The sequence below is a fragment of the Wyeomyia smithii genome, chromosome 1 (genome assembly GCF_029784165.1).
Source record: "Wyeomyia smithii strain HCP4-BCI-WySm-NY-G18 chromosome 1, ASM2978416v1, whole genome shotgun sequence".
NCBI classification, from domain to species: Eukaryota; Metazoa; Arthropoda; class Insecta; order Diptera; family Culicidae; genus Wyeomyia; species Wyeomyia smithii.
In genome coordinates, this window is record NC_073694.1 from 89393560 (window position 1) to 89413956 (window position 20397).

Below are 20397 nucleotides of genomic sequence, written 5' to 3' on the forward strand. Positions count from 1 at the left end.
AAATATAAATATAAATATAAATATAAATATAAATATAAATATAAATATAAATATAAATATAAATATAAATATAAATATAAATATAAATATAAATATAAATATAAATATAAATATAAATATAAATATAAATATAAATATAAATATAAATATAAATATAAATATAAATATAAATATAAATATAAATATAAATATAAATATAAATATAAATATAAATATAAATATAAATATAAATATAAATATAAATATAAATATAAATATAAATATAAATATAAATATAAATATAAATATAAATATAAATATAAATATAAATATAAATATAAATATAAATATAAATATAAATATAAATATAAATATAAATATAAATATAAATATAAATATAAATATAAATATAAATATAAATATAAATATAAATATAAATATAAATATAAATATAAATATAAATATAAATATAAATATAAATATAAATATAAATATAAATATAAATATAAATATAAATATAAATATAAATATAAATATAAATATAAATATAAATATAAATATAAATATAAATATAAATATAAATATAAATATAAATATAAATATAAATATAAATATAAATATAAATATAAATATAAATATAAATATAAATATAAATATAAATATAAATATAAATATAAATATAAATATAAATATAAATATAAATATAAATATAAATATAAATATAAATATAAATATAAATATAAATATAAATATAAATATAAATATAAATATAAATATAAATATAAATATAAATATAAATATAAATATAAATATAAATATAAATATAAATATAAATATAAATATAAATATAAATATAAATATAAATATAAATATAAATATAAATATAAATATAAATATAAATATAAATATAAATATAAATATAAATATAAATATAAATATAAATATAAATATAAATATAAATATAAATATAAATATAAATATAAATATAAATATAAATATAAATATAAATATAAATATAAATATAAATATAAATATAAATATAAATATAAATATAAATATAAATATAAATATAAATATAAATATAAATATAAATATAAATATAAATATAAATATAAATATAAATATAAATATAAATATAAATATAAATATAAATATAAATATAAATATAAATATAAATATAAATATAAATATAAATATAAATATAAATATAAATATAAATATAAATATAAATATAAATATAAATATAAATATAAATATAAATATAAATATAAATATAAATATAAATATAAATATAAATATAAATATAAATATAAATATAAATATAAATATAAATATAAATATAAATATAAATATAAATATAAATATAAATATAAATATAAATATAAATATAAATATAAATATAAATATAAATATAAATATAAATATAAATATAAATATAAATATAAATATAAATATAAATATAAATATAAATATAAATATAAATATAAATATAAATATAAATATAAATATAAATATAAATATAAATATAAATATAAATATAAATATAAATATAAATATAAATATAAATATAAATATAAATATAAATATAAATATAAATATAAATATAAATATAAATATAAATATAAATATAAATATAAATATAAATATAAATATAAATATAAATATAAATATAAATATAAATATAAATATAAATATAAATATAAATATAAATATAAATATAAATATAAATATAAATATAAATATAAATATAAATATAAATATAAATATAAATATAAATATAAATATAAATATAAATATAAATATAAATATAAATATAAATATAAATATAAATATAAATATAAATATAAATATAAATATAAATATAAATATAAATATAAATATAAATATAAATATAAATATAAATATAAATATAAATATAAATATAAATATAAATATAAATATAAATATAAATATAAATATAAATATAAATATAAATATAAATATAAATATAAATATAAATATAAATATAAATATAAATATAAATATAAATATAAATATAAATATAAATATAAATATAAATATAAATATAAATATAAATATAAATATAAATATAAATATAAATATAAATATAAATATAAATATAAATATAAATATAAATATAAATATAAATATAAATATAAATATAAATATAAATATAAATATAAATATAAATATAAATATAAATATAAATATAAATATAAATATAAATATAAATATAAATATAAATATAAATATAAATATAAATATAAATATAAATATAAATATAAATATAAATATAAATATAAATATAAATATAAATATAAATATAAATATAAATATAAATATAAATATAAATATAAATATAAATATAAATATAAATATAAATATAAATATAAATATAAATATAAATATAAATATAAATATAAATATAAATATAAATATAAATATAAATATAAATATAAATATAAATATAAATATAAATATAAATATAAATATAAATATAAATATAAATATAAATATAAATATAAATATAAATATAAATATAAATATTAATATAAATACAAATATAAATATAAATATAAATATAAATATAAATATAAATATAAATATAAATATAAATATAAATATAAATAAAAATATAAATATAAATATAAATATAAATATAAATATAAATATAAATATAAATATAAATATAAATATAAATATAAATATAAATATAAATATAAATATAAATATAAATATAAATATAAATATAAATATAAATATAAATATAAATATAAATATAAATATAAATATAAATATAAATATAAATATAAATATAAATATAAATATAAATATAAATATAAATATAAATATAAATATAAATATAAATATAAATATAAATATAAATATAAATATAAATATAAATATAAATATAAATATAAATATAAATATAAATATAAATATAAATATAAATATAAATATAAATATAAATATAAATATAAATATAAATATAAATATAAATATAAATATAAATATAAATATAAATATAAATATAAATATAAATATAAATATAAATATAAATATAAATATAAATATAAATATAAATATAAATATAAATATAAATATAAATATAAATATAAATATAAATATAAATATAAATATAAATATAAATATAAATATAAATATAAATATAAATATAAATATAAATATAAATATAAATATAAATATAAATATAAATATAAATATAAATATAAATATAAATATAAATATAAATATAAATATAAATATAAATATAAATATAAATATAAATATAAATATAAATATAAATATAAATATAAATATAAATATAAATATAAATATAAATATAAATATAAATATAAATATAAATATAAATATAAATATAAATATAAATATAAATATAAATATAAATATAAATATAAATATAAATATAAATATAAATATAAATATAAATATAAATATAAATATAAATATAAATATAAATATAAATATAAATATAAATATAAATATAAATATAAATATAAATATAAATATAAATATAAATATAAATATAAATATAAATATAAATATAAATATAAATATAAATATAAATATAAATATAAATATAAATATAAATATAAATATAAATATAAATATAAATATAAATATAAATATAAATATAAATATAAATATAAATATAAATATAAATATAAATATAAATATAAATATAAATATAAATATAAATATAAATATAAATATAAATATAAATATAAATATAAATATAAATATAAATATAAATATAAATATAAATATAAATATAAATATAAATATAAATATAAATATAAATATAAATATAAATATAAATATAAATATAAATATAAATATAAATATAAATATAAATATAAATATAAATATAAATATAAATATAAATATAAATATAAATATAAATATAAATATAAATATAAATATAAATATAAATATATATATAAATATATATATAAATATAAATATAAATATAAATATAAATATAAATATAAATATAAATATAAATATAAATATAAATATAAATATAAATATAAATATAAATATAAATATAAATATAAATATAAATATAAATATAAATATAAATATAAATATAAATATAAATATAAATATAAATATAAATATAAATATAAATATAAATATAAATATAAATATAAATATAAATATAAATATAAATATAAATATAAATATAAATATAAATATAAATATAAATATAAATATAAATATAAATATAAATATAAATATAAATATAAATATAAATATAAATATAAATATAAATATAAATATAAATATAAATATAAATATAAATATAAATATAAATATAAATATAAATATAAATATAAATATAAATATAAATATAAATATAAATATAAATATAAATATAAATATAAATATAAATATAAATATAAATATAAATATAAATATAAATATAAATATAAATATAAATATAAATATAAATATAAATATAAATATAAATATAAATATAAATATAAATATAAATATAAATATAAATATAAATATAAATATAAATATAAATATAAATATAAATATAAATATAAATATAAATATAAATATAAATATAAATATAAATATAAATATAAATATAAATATAAATATAAATATAAATATAAATATAAATATAAATATAAATATAAATATAAATATAAATATAAATATAAATATAAATATAAATATAAATATAAATATAAATATAAATATAAATATAAATATAAATATAAATATAAATATAAATATAAATATAAATATAAATATAAATATAAATATAAATATAAATATAAATATAAATATAAATATAAATATAAATATAAATATAAATATAAATATAAATATAAATATAAATATAAATATAAATATAAATATAAATATAAATATAAATATAAATATAAATATAAATATAAATATAAATATAAATATAAATATAAATATAAATATAAATATATATATATATAAATATAAATATAAATATAAATATAAATATAAATATAAATATAAATATAAATATAAATATAAATATAAATATAAATATAAATATAAATATAAATATAAATATAAATATAAATATAAATATAAATATATATATAAATATAAATATAAATATAAATATAAATATAAATATAAATATAAATATAAATATAAATATATATATAAATATTAATATAAATATAAAAATAAATATAAATATATATATAAATATTAATATAAATATAAATATAAATATAAATATAAATATAAATATAAATATAAATATAAATATAAATATAAATATAAATATAAATATAAATATATATATAAATATAAATATTAATATAAATATAAATATAAATATAAATATAAATATAAATATAAATATAAATATAAATATAAATATAAATATAAATATAAATATAAATATAAATATAAATATAAATATAAATATAAATATAAATATAAATATAAATATAAATATAAATATAAATATAAATATAAATATAAATATAAATATAAATATAAATATATATATAAATATAAATATAAATATAAATATAAATATAAATATAAATATAAATATAAATATAAATATAAATATAAATATAAATATAAATATAAATATAAATATAAATATAAATATAAATATAAATATAAATATAAATATAAATTTATATATAAATATAAATATAAATATAAATATAAATATAAATATAAATATAAATATAAATATAAATATAAATATAAATATAAATATAAATATAAATATAAATATAAATATAAATATAAATATAAATATAAATATAAATAAGAGACAATAGAGAACCAAAATGCTCCGTACAGATCTTTGAATAGGAAGTTAAATGAGGTGTACTGATGATAATATTTTGATAGCTTAATGAATTAAGTTTAATATGACAATCCTATTTGCATCCCGCGGTGGCGGTATAGAGGAAAACCAAATTTATTCCAACTTGATATTAGAGTTCCGACATTCGTATTTGTATATTTCAATTAAAAAATTTTCTACATTAGCATCAACAAGAAAATATTACTTTTCATAACCTTACTTGTAATTGAACAACACTATGCAAACATTATTTGCTGAGGCTAATGTTATGCATCACTCTAGCCCGGTTTATTTTTGATAACAGACATATGACTTTCAAATATGGTATCTTCGATTTTCTTTGGTATCTTGAAACTGATTAAAGCTCAAAAAATTCTATGTCAATTTTTAATATTCTGTGAATATACAATTTCGACTAAAAACTGTAAGTCGTTATCGATATTGTTTCAATGAGCTTGTAACTGCAGGAAAAATTTTTATGTGAAATATTTGCCGCTTTGTGATCGGTGAGTGAGCTCTCTTTCACAAGACAAATAGATATATGAAAAAGTTCAATTTCTACTAAATCGTACTCAATTTATTATTTCTTTTCGCGTAATAAAGATAATTGACTGTATTAGAATGAAAGGTATTCATCAGTGTTAAAGAGAATATTTTTTCTTCTAAAATAGAGTGCTGCAAATAAATAATAAAAAAAATACAGACCTCGTTCGATTTTGTCATCACGCCAGAATATTTTTCGTTGCCAAAATCGAACCGTGCCAAAAGTAAAACTAGTTCAAGTCAAACAGAGCTTCAAAAGAAAATATAAAACTATTGCAGTCCTACGTCAACTATGTGGTCGTGTCTTGGATACCACCCTCTTACTATTTTCTCCGTAAACATACAATGAGCGAACTAATACACGCAACCGGATGAATTGGAGATAGCAAAAAAGTAGTAAGGCCTGAAACATGCTGAACGCCAACGCGAACGATCGGGCGAGATTCTTGCCGTAGGTTAATGAACAGCTCTACTTACGGCTGATTCACCTACGGCAAGAATCTCGCCCGATCGCTAGCGTTGACGTTCAGCATGTTTCAGGCCTAACATGTGCAACATATGCGACGGTGTGTGATTTTTGTTTACTGGAGATGGAGAGGCAGCATTTTTCAACAGAGAAAATTTTGCATGTTGTTGAAATAACCATTATTAGATAGTCGTACTCACGTAACACGTGCAAAATATATGACAGTATGTGTTGTTACTTGACTGGGGAAGAACTTTATTGCCTTTTTAGTAACAGATTTGTTATCCAAAGGGAAATTTTGAGCTGTTGCTTTTAAATAATAAGGAAAAGTTTTGCGTGTATAAAATAAACACATAACCACATTAAAAGAGTTCACCTGTAGTTTTGTTGCATGGCCGATTTAAACCAGGGTATTTAACAGATTTCAGTAGAAGTAGTCAAAATATAGTTTATTTTCTGTGTAGAAAGCGTTTTTTCCACCACTAGGGAGCGCTGCAAAATTCACTGAACATTGAGCTGTTTTCGAATCACAAATGACCTTCCGTTCCGTACACTTTCTCACCCAGATTTTTCCCTCATTCGGAATTTACTTAGAGGACACACAGTAAAAGCAATCCAGTGAGCTCTGTTGTGTAGTTATTGAGCGTATTGTCCTTTCGTGTGAGACACGATCCGTTGTTCTTCTCAAGTGAGTGCGTTGCTTTGCTCAGCAGTGTTAGAGTAGTTGTTTGCGCAGTGAAAGATAATCTCCTACACCAGCGGACCCCTTGGCAATTTTTTCCAAATCAATTGTCCAATCCAATCCAATCCAACTGGCTTGAAATGTTCTCGCAGAGTGGGAAAGAGTAGTGGTAGATCATGTAGTGGTAGTCTAGTTCAGGTTTCAAATTGAATCCGCCATTACTGTTTTTCTTTCGCGTACCCCCTGAAGGCGTTCGCGTATTTCTAGGGGTACGCGTACCTCAGGTTGAGAACCGCTGTCCTACACTGTAGTGTTTCTCTAAGTAGAAAAGACATGCCTGGCTGTACATTTACTACGGCATGGCGAATCGGTTCGCGCCACTAATCGCGTTCACTATGACACGGCTTTTTGCTTCTCCCGCCATCTGCTTCTACCATCCACGGTCCGTGTGTGAGCTATTATGAACCATTATCCGCTACTTCTGTTGTACAATTCAATTGAAGAAAAATCAGGCACCATCCACTTTCAATGCCACCTGCTTTCAACATCCCTGGTGTTTCATTTCGCTCATTTCGCATGACATGTAGCACCCCAGTGCAAAAACTAAAATGTTTCACAAGATGCGAAATCTCAATCCGGACCCTTACGAAAAGACATAGTCCCACATCGAAAAACCATTCCTTGTTATGACAAATCAACCAGTACGCTTAGTTTAGAGGTGCATACAAGAAGCTTATATTCCAGCAGTTATACAATGGCTGTTCAACATTTATTAAACCAGAACGTTAAGTAGCATATTCACTTTAAACACAACACACGTCATATTATCAAATTAGCTCAGCAAAAAGGATGGTTTTTTGAAATTGATAATGGCGTCAAAAGTTGGTTTCCGGCCTTTTGGCATTATCCCGATTTCTGAATTACCCATATTGGATGGTATTCGGCCATTCTTGATGCTGTTCAAGAAACCGGAAATTGCCGTTCTGGATTTTTTTTTCAAATTAAGACTGTGTTTCAATGTTAAAAAATTACTTATATCCCCAGAAAATCGGATTACCTAAAATGATAAAATTCGTTTAGGGCACCACTGGTACTAATTTCCAAGTAGAGAAGTTAGTGAATTTATTGGTGCTAAAGCTATCGGGATCTGGATGAATCTCACTTTGTAGGTATCCGAGTACCCCGTCGGGTATGTAAGGTGTAAACCCCATTACCCTCCCACGCCGCTCCTGTTTCTATATAAGAACTAATATTATCAAAAGTTGCCTATTAATGATTTTTGAGATGTCACTCATATTTATAACTATTGATTGAGGTGAACTATGAAATTTCGTCTTATAATACTTAGAAAGGTACCTGGGTACTCCGTCAAGCTCATAACGGTTAAGGTCAGTTGTATAGTATGGCTAACATTCATATGGTAATCATACGGTAAATCTATTTATAGCTGTTGAGGTGTCACCATCCCCTACAATACAAAACTTCTGATCTATCTCACAAATGGGTTGTCGCCAGTTTAATGCTAAGGTGGATCAGAGTGAAGTTTTCAAGATAATTTTAGATTTTTTCTGCGTTTCTACATAATGAATAACGCGAAAACCTGGACAATTTGAAAATCTCAGTGTACCGCTTTTGAATTCTGCGCCGTTTTCTAAAAAAGAAAAACACAAAGGAGCAGTTTTCTACAGTATCTACAAAATAAGCTATTTCTAATAATAGTTGACTTGTTCGAAAAACACGTGGTAATAATTGGCATGGATTTATTTTTTTGCAATCAGCTGCTAGAGCAAAACGGAAAAAGAAATGTTGAATTATAATGAATGCTAACCAGAAACATCGTGCTATATATGCTGATTTATATTAGTGGTTGAATTCTGAGTTAAAAACCGGCTTGCGAGAACAGCCGGATATCTGAATTATATCACACAAAGTTAGAAATGATTTTTCAAGAAATGGATAGTTCTGTGATCTGTACAAGGTCAGTGCTGGTCGGTATTTGGGCAGAGGTGGTTTAACCTCTAAGTTGCTCTCTACATCCTAGCGGTTCACGCAGCGCATTTTCTAGCGTGTTCGCAAGTTTGCATTATTTGTTTTAGTAATTTAAAATTATAATTTCGACCATAGTCCCAGCTGTTTGTCAAGCGACGATGGGGTCACTCACACTAACCGGTAAGTTAAACATTCGTAGACTGTTTGGCACTAAGAAGCAATAAGCAGTCTACAGTATTGACTTGTATAGTCATAAACATTTTCAAAGCAATAACGAGTGTGATATTAAATGTCAGCATTCGAAACTTCTGTTATTAGTTTGATTTTCTTTTTAATGTTAGAAAACAGTATCTTTATAATATGTAGCAAATATTGTGTGTGTGTGTTCTTAATAATTATGTTAAATATGTAAAAACTATAGAATGTGCAGAAACAAGTGATCGACCATTTTAAAGATACGAGCCAAGTGATGGAATATGTAATGTTTAACATTTTAATTTTTTGATGTGACGAGGCTATGTCTACAATCGTAGTAAATAATTTATCTACTTTTAATAGTGAACACTTATTGGAAATGTGTTTTGTGACTGTGTAATTTATAACAGTTTAATAATTTTTTTATTAAAGCTTGGTAGTAATTTCCTCTCTGGCTAAAGTAACTTAACTGGAAGACATAGATAGTAGGGTGGGACAAAAAATAAAAATCAACTCCAATACGCATTTCGTGTTCCTAATGAGCAAAATCATTTCAATTCGCCTGAAAAACAAGCGAAAATTTAATCGACCATTTTTGTTTTGAATGAAACTTTGCACACGTATTTGGCTTAGCAAACTGAGCATTTTTCACAGGTGGAGAGATTTTTTACACCCATGAGTTACATTCTAAAAGGGCGTATGCCTTTTGGCATAGGTTTTATTCGAAGCATTGTAGCCCAGAAACCGTTGGTTGTATAGAAAAACTGTCTGAGAATGAGTTGTAGGGAATCAAAAATGCACCATAAAAAAATATACACTGCACAAAAAAACATTTTTTTGACCAAAAAAAATTAAAAATAAACATATTATCTCAATTTAAAAAAAAAGAGTTGAATTTTTTTTTATTTTTTTTTTTAAAGAAACTTGACGTTAATACGCAACTTTTAAAAAAAAGTCCAGGATGGAGAAATGAAAAATAATGTTTTATGGTAGATTAATTTTTTTATGAAAATTCTAATTCAAACATTTTTCAAAATATTTGTATTCGGATTTTAAAAGATGCGGAGAGTCATTTTAAATCAGAAAGCTCTTGGTAGTAAACATTCTAAAGGCATTGGTTTCCGAGTTATTTCTAATTTAAGCTCGAGAAATTATAATTATTTAGGAAAATACGCGTTTTTCTTAATTTGTCCATGGTTCTCCAGCAAAAACCATACGTTCATTGGAATGCTTGATTTTTCCTGATTTTGTACCATGATCGGACCAGGGTGAATCATGATCGGACCAAAAAATGTATCATAATCGGACCAGTGTGCTTCTGAGACTTCAAGCGATTTTCCGCTTCGCGTGCTGGGCTTTACTTGCATGGTGTTTGGTTTGGGCTTGATAAATTAGATTTTATCAATTTTGTTCGTGATTCTTAAAATATTTTCGAAAATTTTTCATATTATTTCGAAAACGTTATGAATTATATTTGAGTTTCAAATACGGCAAGTTTGCCTATTCAATTTCTGGGTGTTTTTTCGGTTGCCGTTTCGTTTTACCGATAGCTTACTCCACCACTACAATTTTGAGAAACGATGTATAACAAATTTGTAGCCTCCAAATAGTAGTACAAATTTGCCGAATATTGCAATACTCTAAGTTTTATGCCTGAAGTGTGAGAGCCCATATTCAGTGCGCTATTCAGCCAACGTTACTTATTACGGGAGTTACTTCTCGGTGGAATATATATTTCACTCCCACGCTCACTTACTTTCTGAGACCTATTCCCGATTCTATCTAAAGTGAGGTGACAAAAACTAGCTCCGTGAAGTGAGATTGACAGTGAAGTGAAAATGAGAATAAGACAAGTGAAATGAGTTCATTCTGTGCCGAACACGCATCAGTATCGGATGTGTTTGGTGATCGCTCCGATAGAATATAAAACAAAAGACGCGCGAGCAAGTGTTGGCATTGTTTGCCTGGTCGAGTGAAGGTTCAAGGTCGCCCGCCTTTGTGCAACTGTTTCGCATTGTGGCTGTTTGCTGGTGCGTAAGCCGATTTGGCTGCTAAGTGATTTGTGCTACAGCAGTGGACGAGAATCTCAACACAAAGGAGGAAAAAGAAGAAGCCAACAGTTGACAGCGAGTTGTGTCGCTGTGCTGAGTGATCACACACCCGGCTCGCTGCTGGTGGCTGTTTGGAGCTGCTGTATTGGTGCTGCTGGCTGTAACGGCTGCAGCTTCGACCGTTCGGACAACCAACCCTGCTGAAAGGAGAAGTAAAGAGGTACGTGATCGTTCGGCGCTAGTGCGCTAGATTTAGCGCGATGGATGTAGATCCTTCGCCTCCCGTGCCACCATCCCCGAACCCCTCCGACCCTGTCCCTCCTGCCAACCCTTCCTCTGTTAATTCTCCAGTCCCCCCTCGCCCCAGGCTTTACCCGGACGGATCTCAGGGCAGCTTTACTGTTTTCTTTCGGCCAAAAGCAGGACCGAAATCGAAACCGTTAAACATCCTGCAGATTTCGAAAGACCTGACGGAGGGGTACAAGGCCGTGACCGAAATCTCCAAGGTCAGACCCAACAAGCTCCGTGTCGTGGTCAGCGACCTGGAACAGGCCAACGCTATTGCTCGCTCCGAGCTTTTCACACGCGAGTATCGCGTTTATATACCCGCACGAGACGTGGAGATCGACGGTGTCATAACCGATTCGAGTCTGTCGGTCGAGTGTATCTTGGCAAGCGGTTTTGGCTGCTTCAAAAATGCTTTGTGTCACGACGTAAAAGTAAATATAATAGATTGCAAGCAATTGCGGTCTGTGTCTCTTGTCAACGGCACAAAAGTGTACACTCCGTCAGACTCGTTTCGTGTTACGTTTGCCGGATCTGCTCTCCCTAGCCACGTCTCGATCGATCGGGTTCGTCTGCCTGTGCGATTGTATGTACCCCGTGTTATGAATTGCACCAATTGCAAGCAGCTAGGCCACACAGCCGCCTACTGCTGCAATAAGGCACGATGTTTACATTTATTTCTTTATTTATCAACAGGCCTCAAACGGCCCCAATGATAAAACTTAAAGTTAAACAAACACTAAACATTTTTAAAATAATCTAAAAATAGTTGTCTTAACCTAATCCTAGGAACATTTAAGTCGAAAATATGCGACACACGATTAAACAGTCTTTGAAGCCCTGTTATGGCGGCATTTGCGGCAACGTTTGTTCTGCTATGGGTTAATCGGAGAAATGAACTGCCTCTTAAACTACGCAGCCTTGCTTGGATGTTGATGCGCCCTAGTAGAGATGGAGCATCACAACGTCCTGCCAAGAGATCGGATACTACTAAAGCCCGAGCTGTATTCCTTCGAGCATGTAGTGGGTCAAGACGGATGAGTTGACATCGGTTTTCGTAGCTTGGTAGTCTAAATGGATCATGCCAAGGTAACTGTCGAAGGGCGTAACGAAGAAACCTGCGCTGAACATTTTCGATTCTCTCAGCTGCATTAAAGTACACTGGGTTCCACACTACTGAGCAATACTCCAGGACTGAGCGAACAAGCGAGCAGTATAAGCTTTTTAGGCAGTAAATGTCTGTGAAGTTTCTGGTCATTCGGAAGATGAAGCCTAAGTTCTTCGAAGCTTTGGCAATTGTGAAGTTGATATGCTGCTTAAACGTTAGCTTAGAGTCAAGTATTATTCCAAGGTCCTTCACGTGTTCGACGCGAGGAACTATCAAGCCAGCAACTTTGTATTCGAACTTAATTGTATCCTTTCTACGGCAAAAGGAGGTCACCGAACATTTCATTGGATTTAATCCCATCCGATTCCGTTCACACCAATTGGTAAAAACATCGATTTGCTGCTGGAGATTCAGTGTATCATAGTCAACTTCAATTCTGCGGAAAAGCTTTAGGTCATCAGCGAATGATAGTTTCGGTCCATCGAGTGCATGATTGACATCATTAAAATAGAGCAGAAAGATTAGCGGTCCCAGGTGACTGCCCTGAGGTATACCTGAAGTGGCCGTAAACGGAGCAGAATAACTTTTAGAGATATTCACGCTGAGCTGACGATTTGTTAAATAAGACTCGAACCACCTCTGAAGCGAATCACCGAAACCCATTTTTTTTCAATTTAGCTATGGTGATTTTATGGTTGATCCTGTCAAAAGCCGCAGACAAATCAGTATATATCACGTCAGTTTGACAGTTCTTCTCAAATCCTTCGTAGACGAACGAGGTTAGCGAAAGTAGATTTGTAGCGGTTGATCGATTTGGCATAAACCCGTGTTGTTCATCGGAGATAAAGGATTTGCAGTGGAAAAAAACTGAATTTATTATCACCAGTTCAAACAGCTTTGATACCGCGCACAATGCCGAAATTCCTCTATAGTTGTCAACGTTGTTTTTATCTCCTTTTTTAAAAACCGGGAAGACAAAAGCAGACTTCCAAAGAGTTGGATAGGTTCCGGTACGCAGTGATAAACTAAACAGGTGTTCCAGTGGCTGTAGTAAACCTTCAATACACCGCTTCAACACGATAGCAGGAATTGCATCAGGCCCAGAAGAAAGCGACGACTTTAACTTAGAGGCAGCTGTAAGAATAATGTCGTTATCAATACGGATATCCGTCAACATCGCGTTTGAATCAGGTACAAATCTTGTTGCCTCGGCCACCTGATCTAAAGAGAGTGTTTCCTCTACGAAAGTACGGCTGAATTTTTCCGAGAAAAGTCTACAAAGGCCATTTGAATCTGCTTCAACTTCACCGTTATAAAACATTGTCGAAGGTAAACCAGGGTCTTTTCTTTGCTCGTTGACAAAAGACCAGAAGGCTTTTGGATTCGTTTTCAATTTCCGCTGCATGCGATATTGATGGGCATTGAAACAGCGCCTGCTCAGTTTTTTATAATCCAGGTTCAGTCGAACATAGTAGTCTCGTAAGGCAAGAGAGCGATGTTTTGAAAATCGACGCAATGCGGCACGTTTTGCTCTCTTAAGTCGACGGAGTTCTGCGGTCTGCCATGGAGTCTTAGTGGATGCAATGATAACTTTTTTGGGTACATGACGGTCAATAATGTACCCAAGCACATGGGTTAGGGTCAGTGTAGCCGCATTAGCATCGTTATTGTCTAGGATGTCGTCCCAGTCGAGACTGTATAAAACACCAAGCATGCTAGCAAAATCAGCTCTTCTGAAGTTGTAGACAACATCTGAAACGGTGTTCATATTAACAGTCGTAGGATTACCGTTTAATACCAAGTGAAGCGGAGGGTGATGAGGAACAGAATTTACCAACGGTACAGGAGCTGAGGTAGCTCGTATTTTTGTGCCCATGCTCACAAAACACAGATCAAGCATCCGACCATTCTCGTTCAAAACTTCGTTGATTTGTCGTAATGTTGCTGAGTTGTAGCAATCGAGTATGTTCATTGCGCCTGTGTGAAAAGTAGATGCCGCAAGATCAGGATACCTAAAACCGCTGTTTGAAGAACACCATTTCAGTCCTGGGAGGTTGAAATCACCTACAACAAGGATTTCATCGGAGGGATCGGCATCGGCGGCTACGGAGGCGACAGATCGATTATGTGCATCAATCACGGCGGTATCGCGAGTTCGATCGGGCGGGAAGTACACCACACAGATGTGAAGATTACGGTCAGTGAGTTTTACAGTCGCCCAAATTTGTTCTACGTTGCTCCACGATTGGTTTTGACGTTTTAAAACTGTAAACCCACGACGTACAGCCAACAAAACTCCACCACCAGTTGCTTTACGACTGTTAAGTGGGCCGCGATCGCATCGAAGGACCTCGTATTCGGGGCCGAATAATTGATGGGACGTGGTCCTGTCGTTGAGCCAAGTCTCGGTTAATGCGATGATGTCGTATGCGCAGCCAGAAAAAGCAAGTTTATACGAATCCACACGTGAATTCATGCCTCCGACATTTTGATAGTACATGTGGAGCTCTTGCTGAACCAGTTGAGTCGTCGAAGTGGTGATAGAGCTACGGCTCGAAAGCGAAAAGCTGGAACGTATCGAATTGTCAGGTACCGGAAGTTCAGTCAAACAATTATACTCGCCTGAGGTAGCAGGCTGGAAAACCCCTTCTCCAAGCCCCGACACAGGACCAGGACGACTGATGAACGCAGGCAGCATTTGCGCGACTGTGTCGGGGCGATACGGGGCTCCCATAGTGCTAAGACAGGTACGTCCTGGGGTCCGTGTCCGAAGTAGCTGCATGGTATCTTGTAGACCGGAGAGCGAAATACTGGATCGTGGCGAGTTGTCAGATGTTGAAAAATCAACGTTCGATCCTGGGGCGTTCGAATCAGCGTGTAACAACCTAAAAAAGGAGGCAGCATCAGGCCGAGCAACGTCGTGATTAGAAATATACTTGCCGTGAGAGGCAGTTTGGAGAGCCCTGTCCCCGACAATAGACTCAGGGCCGGGACGACTAAGGTGGCAGCAACAAATGATTTTAGCGATACTGGAATCTATGGCGGGCACGACTGAGCTAAGTGGGTTCAGGGCTTCCATACTGCTTTGTGACGTGCGTCCCGGGCCGGATGAATCGGTGTTTGGAAAATAAGCGGATGATTCCACAACGTTGCACCCCGGAGAAAGGCATGATTCTAAATTTAGCATTCCTCTGGATTGGCTTCGAGCTGAGATCCTTCCTTCGGTTTCAGGTTCAAGCGTACGACTCTCGTGAAGTTTTTTGTGCGATTATCTTCGAATTCGCGGAAAAATACATTTTCAGGCCATGTGTCACGCGTTAGTGCGATTTCTTTGAGCTCATAGCTAACGCCGATTTTAAAGGAAACAAACCTCAAAGTAGAAAGGTCTATTCCTTTAGGGACTAGTTTAACCACTCTGAGTTTTGTATCAGATCCCAAATTCAAGCATTCGCGTACCAAACCAGCAATTTCGTCCTCTGATGTACTGGGGTGGAACGCCGAAAGATAAACCCAAAAACTATCGTCATTCGTAGGTATCGCCTGAATTAGTCCGCTTGCGACCTTCGTACCATGATTTCCGTTCCTGTTATTCACAGGCTCGGCTGTTTCACCAATGACGACACGGCGGCGTTTGGGTGTGTTTGGCAGTAAAAATTTTTTCGTGTTCCATGGTGGAGGGGTTGCGGGTTGACTTGGCTGAGGTATGACATCAACCTTGGCCGTGAGTGTTGAAATCGCATTGCTTAATTTTTGTATGTCATCCTTCATAGACTGAATGACATCAGGGACTACGGCCCGTTCACGATCATTACAAAGCGAAATTTTCTTGAATTGATCATTGCTGAACAAGTCTGCGCATGTATTACACATCCAGAAAATATTTCTATCATGCTCTCCTAACATATCCAGTACTGGCATATCAATGTTTACGCAGAGTAGATGAAAAACTGCGCCACAATATCCGCGACAGTTTATGCGTTCAGATTCACAAACTTGCTTGTTGCATTTTTTACACGACATGATTCAACTGAGGTTGACAGTCTTGCTGTTTGAAGTCTTTGCAAGTGAAAGCTAGATGTTTATTTTTCTTTTTTTTTTTTTTTTCACAGCCGATGAGACCAACAGTCAAACTATTGGCTTTTTTATAGCAAAAGCTTTAATGGTGTTTGAAAATTTGACGGACAGATGTCGCTTTTCACAAAAAAAAATTGAGCGGGAGAGTAATAGAGCTTTCATAGACGTGTTAGAAACCAAAACAAACAATCACTATAGCGAAGCACTAAATCAGTTCTAAACACACTTAAACCGAATATTCTTATCGAACTTCGATGAACCGACGAACGTACAGTAGTTAACCAACCGATTTGCATGAACTCCAACGAAAATGGCTAATCTAAACACAAAAAATCGATAAAAGTATAGGCACAGTATACAAACGTATAAATACGATGTAGCAAGTGTGGAGGAACTCATGCGGACGATTCTTGCAGTGTAAATGCTGAAAAATGTATTCACTGAGGGGAAAATCAGCATGAGCTCTCCACATGCCCGGTGTACATGCAGCGCAGAGATAAAATCAAGCGGTCACTTAAGGAGCGTTCAAAGCGATCTTACGCTGAGATGCTGAAGAAAACCGTGACCACTTCTACCATAACATCGAACCCCTTTGATCTGTTGTCCTCTGATGAAACCGATTCTGACGATTCACCAGCGGGAACAACTTATGCCAATCCTGGGGCGTCTAGAAAGAGGAAAAATATTTCCTCTCCTAAACTTCCCCGAAAAGGTCCTAAGATTTCCCAAAGTGAAATGAAGGTTACAAACAAACCAAACAGTGCTGCGGAAAAACCGAAGCAAACTCCTCCTGGGCTTGCAAATTTAAAATCCCAGAAGGAGTTCCCAGCACTGCCAGGAACATCTAAAACCCCAGTTGTTCCTTTTGCACTCCCAGTTGATGAAACAAACTCTGGATTAGTGAAATTTTCTGACATTGTGGACTGGATTTTTGAAACTTTCAATGTACCCGATCCAATTAAAATGTTTCTTACAGCATTCCTCCCAACAGTTAGATCATTTTTGAAGCAGTTGACTGCCCAATGGCCCCTCCTTGCAGCGATTGTATCCTTCGATGCCTAATTCATCTGCGTATACGAAGGATTCTATCTCTGTCTTACAGTGGAATTGTAGAAGTATTTTACCAAAAATGGATTCATTTAAAGTTTTAATAAATAGAAACAAATGCGATGCATTTTCCCTTTGTGAAACTTGGCTAACTTCAAATATTGATCTCAACTTCCATGATTTTAATATTATTCGCCTTGATCGAGACACCCCATATGGAGGAGTACTTTTAGGGATTAAAAAATGCTATTCTTTCTATCGTATTAACCTCCTCTCGATTCCAGGCATCGAAGTTGTCGCATGTCAAATGACAATACAAGGTAAAGAGCTTTGTATTGCCTCAATATATATTCCTCCCAGAGCACAGGTTGGGCAACGGTTACTCTTTGATTTAATAGAACTTCTTCCCTCGCCACGTTTGATTTTGGGAGACTTCAACTCTCATGGTGTGGCTTGGGGTTCCCCCTACAATGATAACCGCTCCTCTTTAATCTATAACCTTTGCGATGACTTCGACATGACTATTTTGAACAACGGTGAAATGACACGTATCCCGAAACCTCCAGCGCGCCCAAGCGCTTTGGATCTATCCTTATGTTCGACGTCGCTACGGTTGGATTGCACATGGAAGGTAATCCTCGATCCTCACGGTAGCGACCATCTGCCTATTCTTATTTCAATTACTAACGGGTCAACTCGCATGCGACCAATTGGCATTCCGTATGACCTCACACGGAATGTCGATTGGAAGTTATACGAGGAAATGATTTCAAAAGCGGTCGAGTCGATTCAACATCACCCACCACTTGAAGAATACAACCTCCTCGCGGGCTTAATCCTCGACGCCGCGTTGCAAGCCCAAACGAAGAAATATCCCGGCGTAACGATCAAAGAGTGGCCTCCAACTCCGTGGTGGGACAAAGAGTGCTCCGATGTCTACACGCAAAGATCCGACGCGTTTTTGGCCTTCCAGAAGGGAGGTATACTCGACGACTATATACGGTATTCGGAGCTTAATACCAAGCTTAAAAGCCTGGCTAAAGCAAAGAAACGCGGATATTGGCGTCGGTTCGTGAACGAGACGTCGAGGGAGACATCGATGAGCACTCTTTGGAACACAGCCCGAAGAATGCGGAATCGCGTAACGGTCAACGAAAGCGAGGAGTCTTCAAGTCGATGGATATTTGATTTTGCCAGGAAAGTATGTCCGGACTCTGTTCCTGCGCAAAACTTTGTTCGCGATACGTCTCCGGGTCACGACGCGATAGAATCACCTTTTACGATGGCAGAATTTTCAGTTGCCCTCCTGTCCTGTAACAATAACGCACCTGGGTTAGATAGAATCAAATTCAACTTGTTGAAAACTCTACCCGGCAATGCCAAGAGACGCTTGTTGAACTTGTTCAATAAGTTCCTGGAGCAAAACATTGTACCGCAGGATTGGAGGCAAGTGAAGGTGATCGCCATCCAAAAACCAGGGAAGCCAGCTTCTGATCACAACTCTTATAGGCCGATTGCAATGCTATCCTGTATCCGGAAATTGATGGAAAAAATGATACTCCGTCGTTTAGACCACTGGGTCGAATCAAATGGTCTACTATCAGATACTCAATTTGGCTTCCGCCGTGCCAAAGGGACGAATGATTGTCTTGCGTTGCTTTCAACAGATATTCAGCTGGCGTATACTCGCAAAGAACAAATGGCGTCTGCATTCTTGGACATTAAGGGGGCTTTTGATTCCGTTTCTATTGACATTCTTTCGGGTAAACTTCACCGACAAGGATTTTCTCCAATTTTGAACAATTTTTTGCACAATTTGCTGTCCGAAAAGCACATGCATTTTACGCACGGCGATTTGGCAACTTTTCGCATTAGCTACATGGGTCTTCCCCAGGGCTCATGTTTAAGCCCCTTTACAACTTTTATGTAAATGACATCGACGAATGTCTGGCAAATTCATGCACGATAAGACAACTTGCAGACGACGGTGTAATCTCTGTTACAGGAGCCAAAGCTGCCGATTTGCAAGGACCATTGCAAGATACCTTGGACAATTTGTCTGCTTGGGCTTTACAGCTAGGTATCGAATTCTCTCCGGAGAAGACTGAGATAGTAGTTTTTTCT

General features: G+C 29.6%; 1 protein-coding gene across 1 annotated transcript in view; it reads left to right on the forward strand.

Annotated features, from left to right (window-relative positions):
* Positions 1-9517: 9517 nt before the first annotated feature.
* LOC129716913 (antigen 5 like allergen Cul n 1-like) overlaps positions 9518-20397 on the forward strand; it is a gene marked incomplete at its 3' end in the record, with an annotated part of 76654 nt that continues 65774 nt past the window's right edge. The window contains exon 1 of the mRNA XM_055666758.1: positions 9518-9693. Within this exon, the coding sequence (XP_055522733.1) occupies positions 9672-9693 (22 nt within the window). The remainder of the gene's footprint in view (positions 9694-20397) is intronic.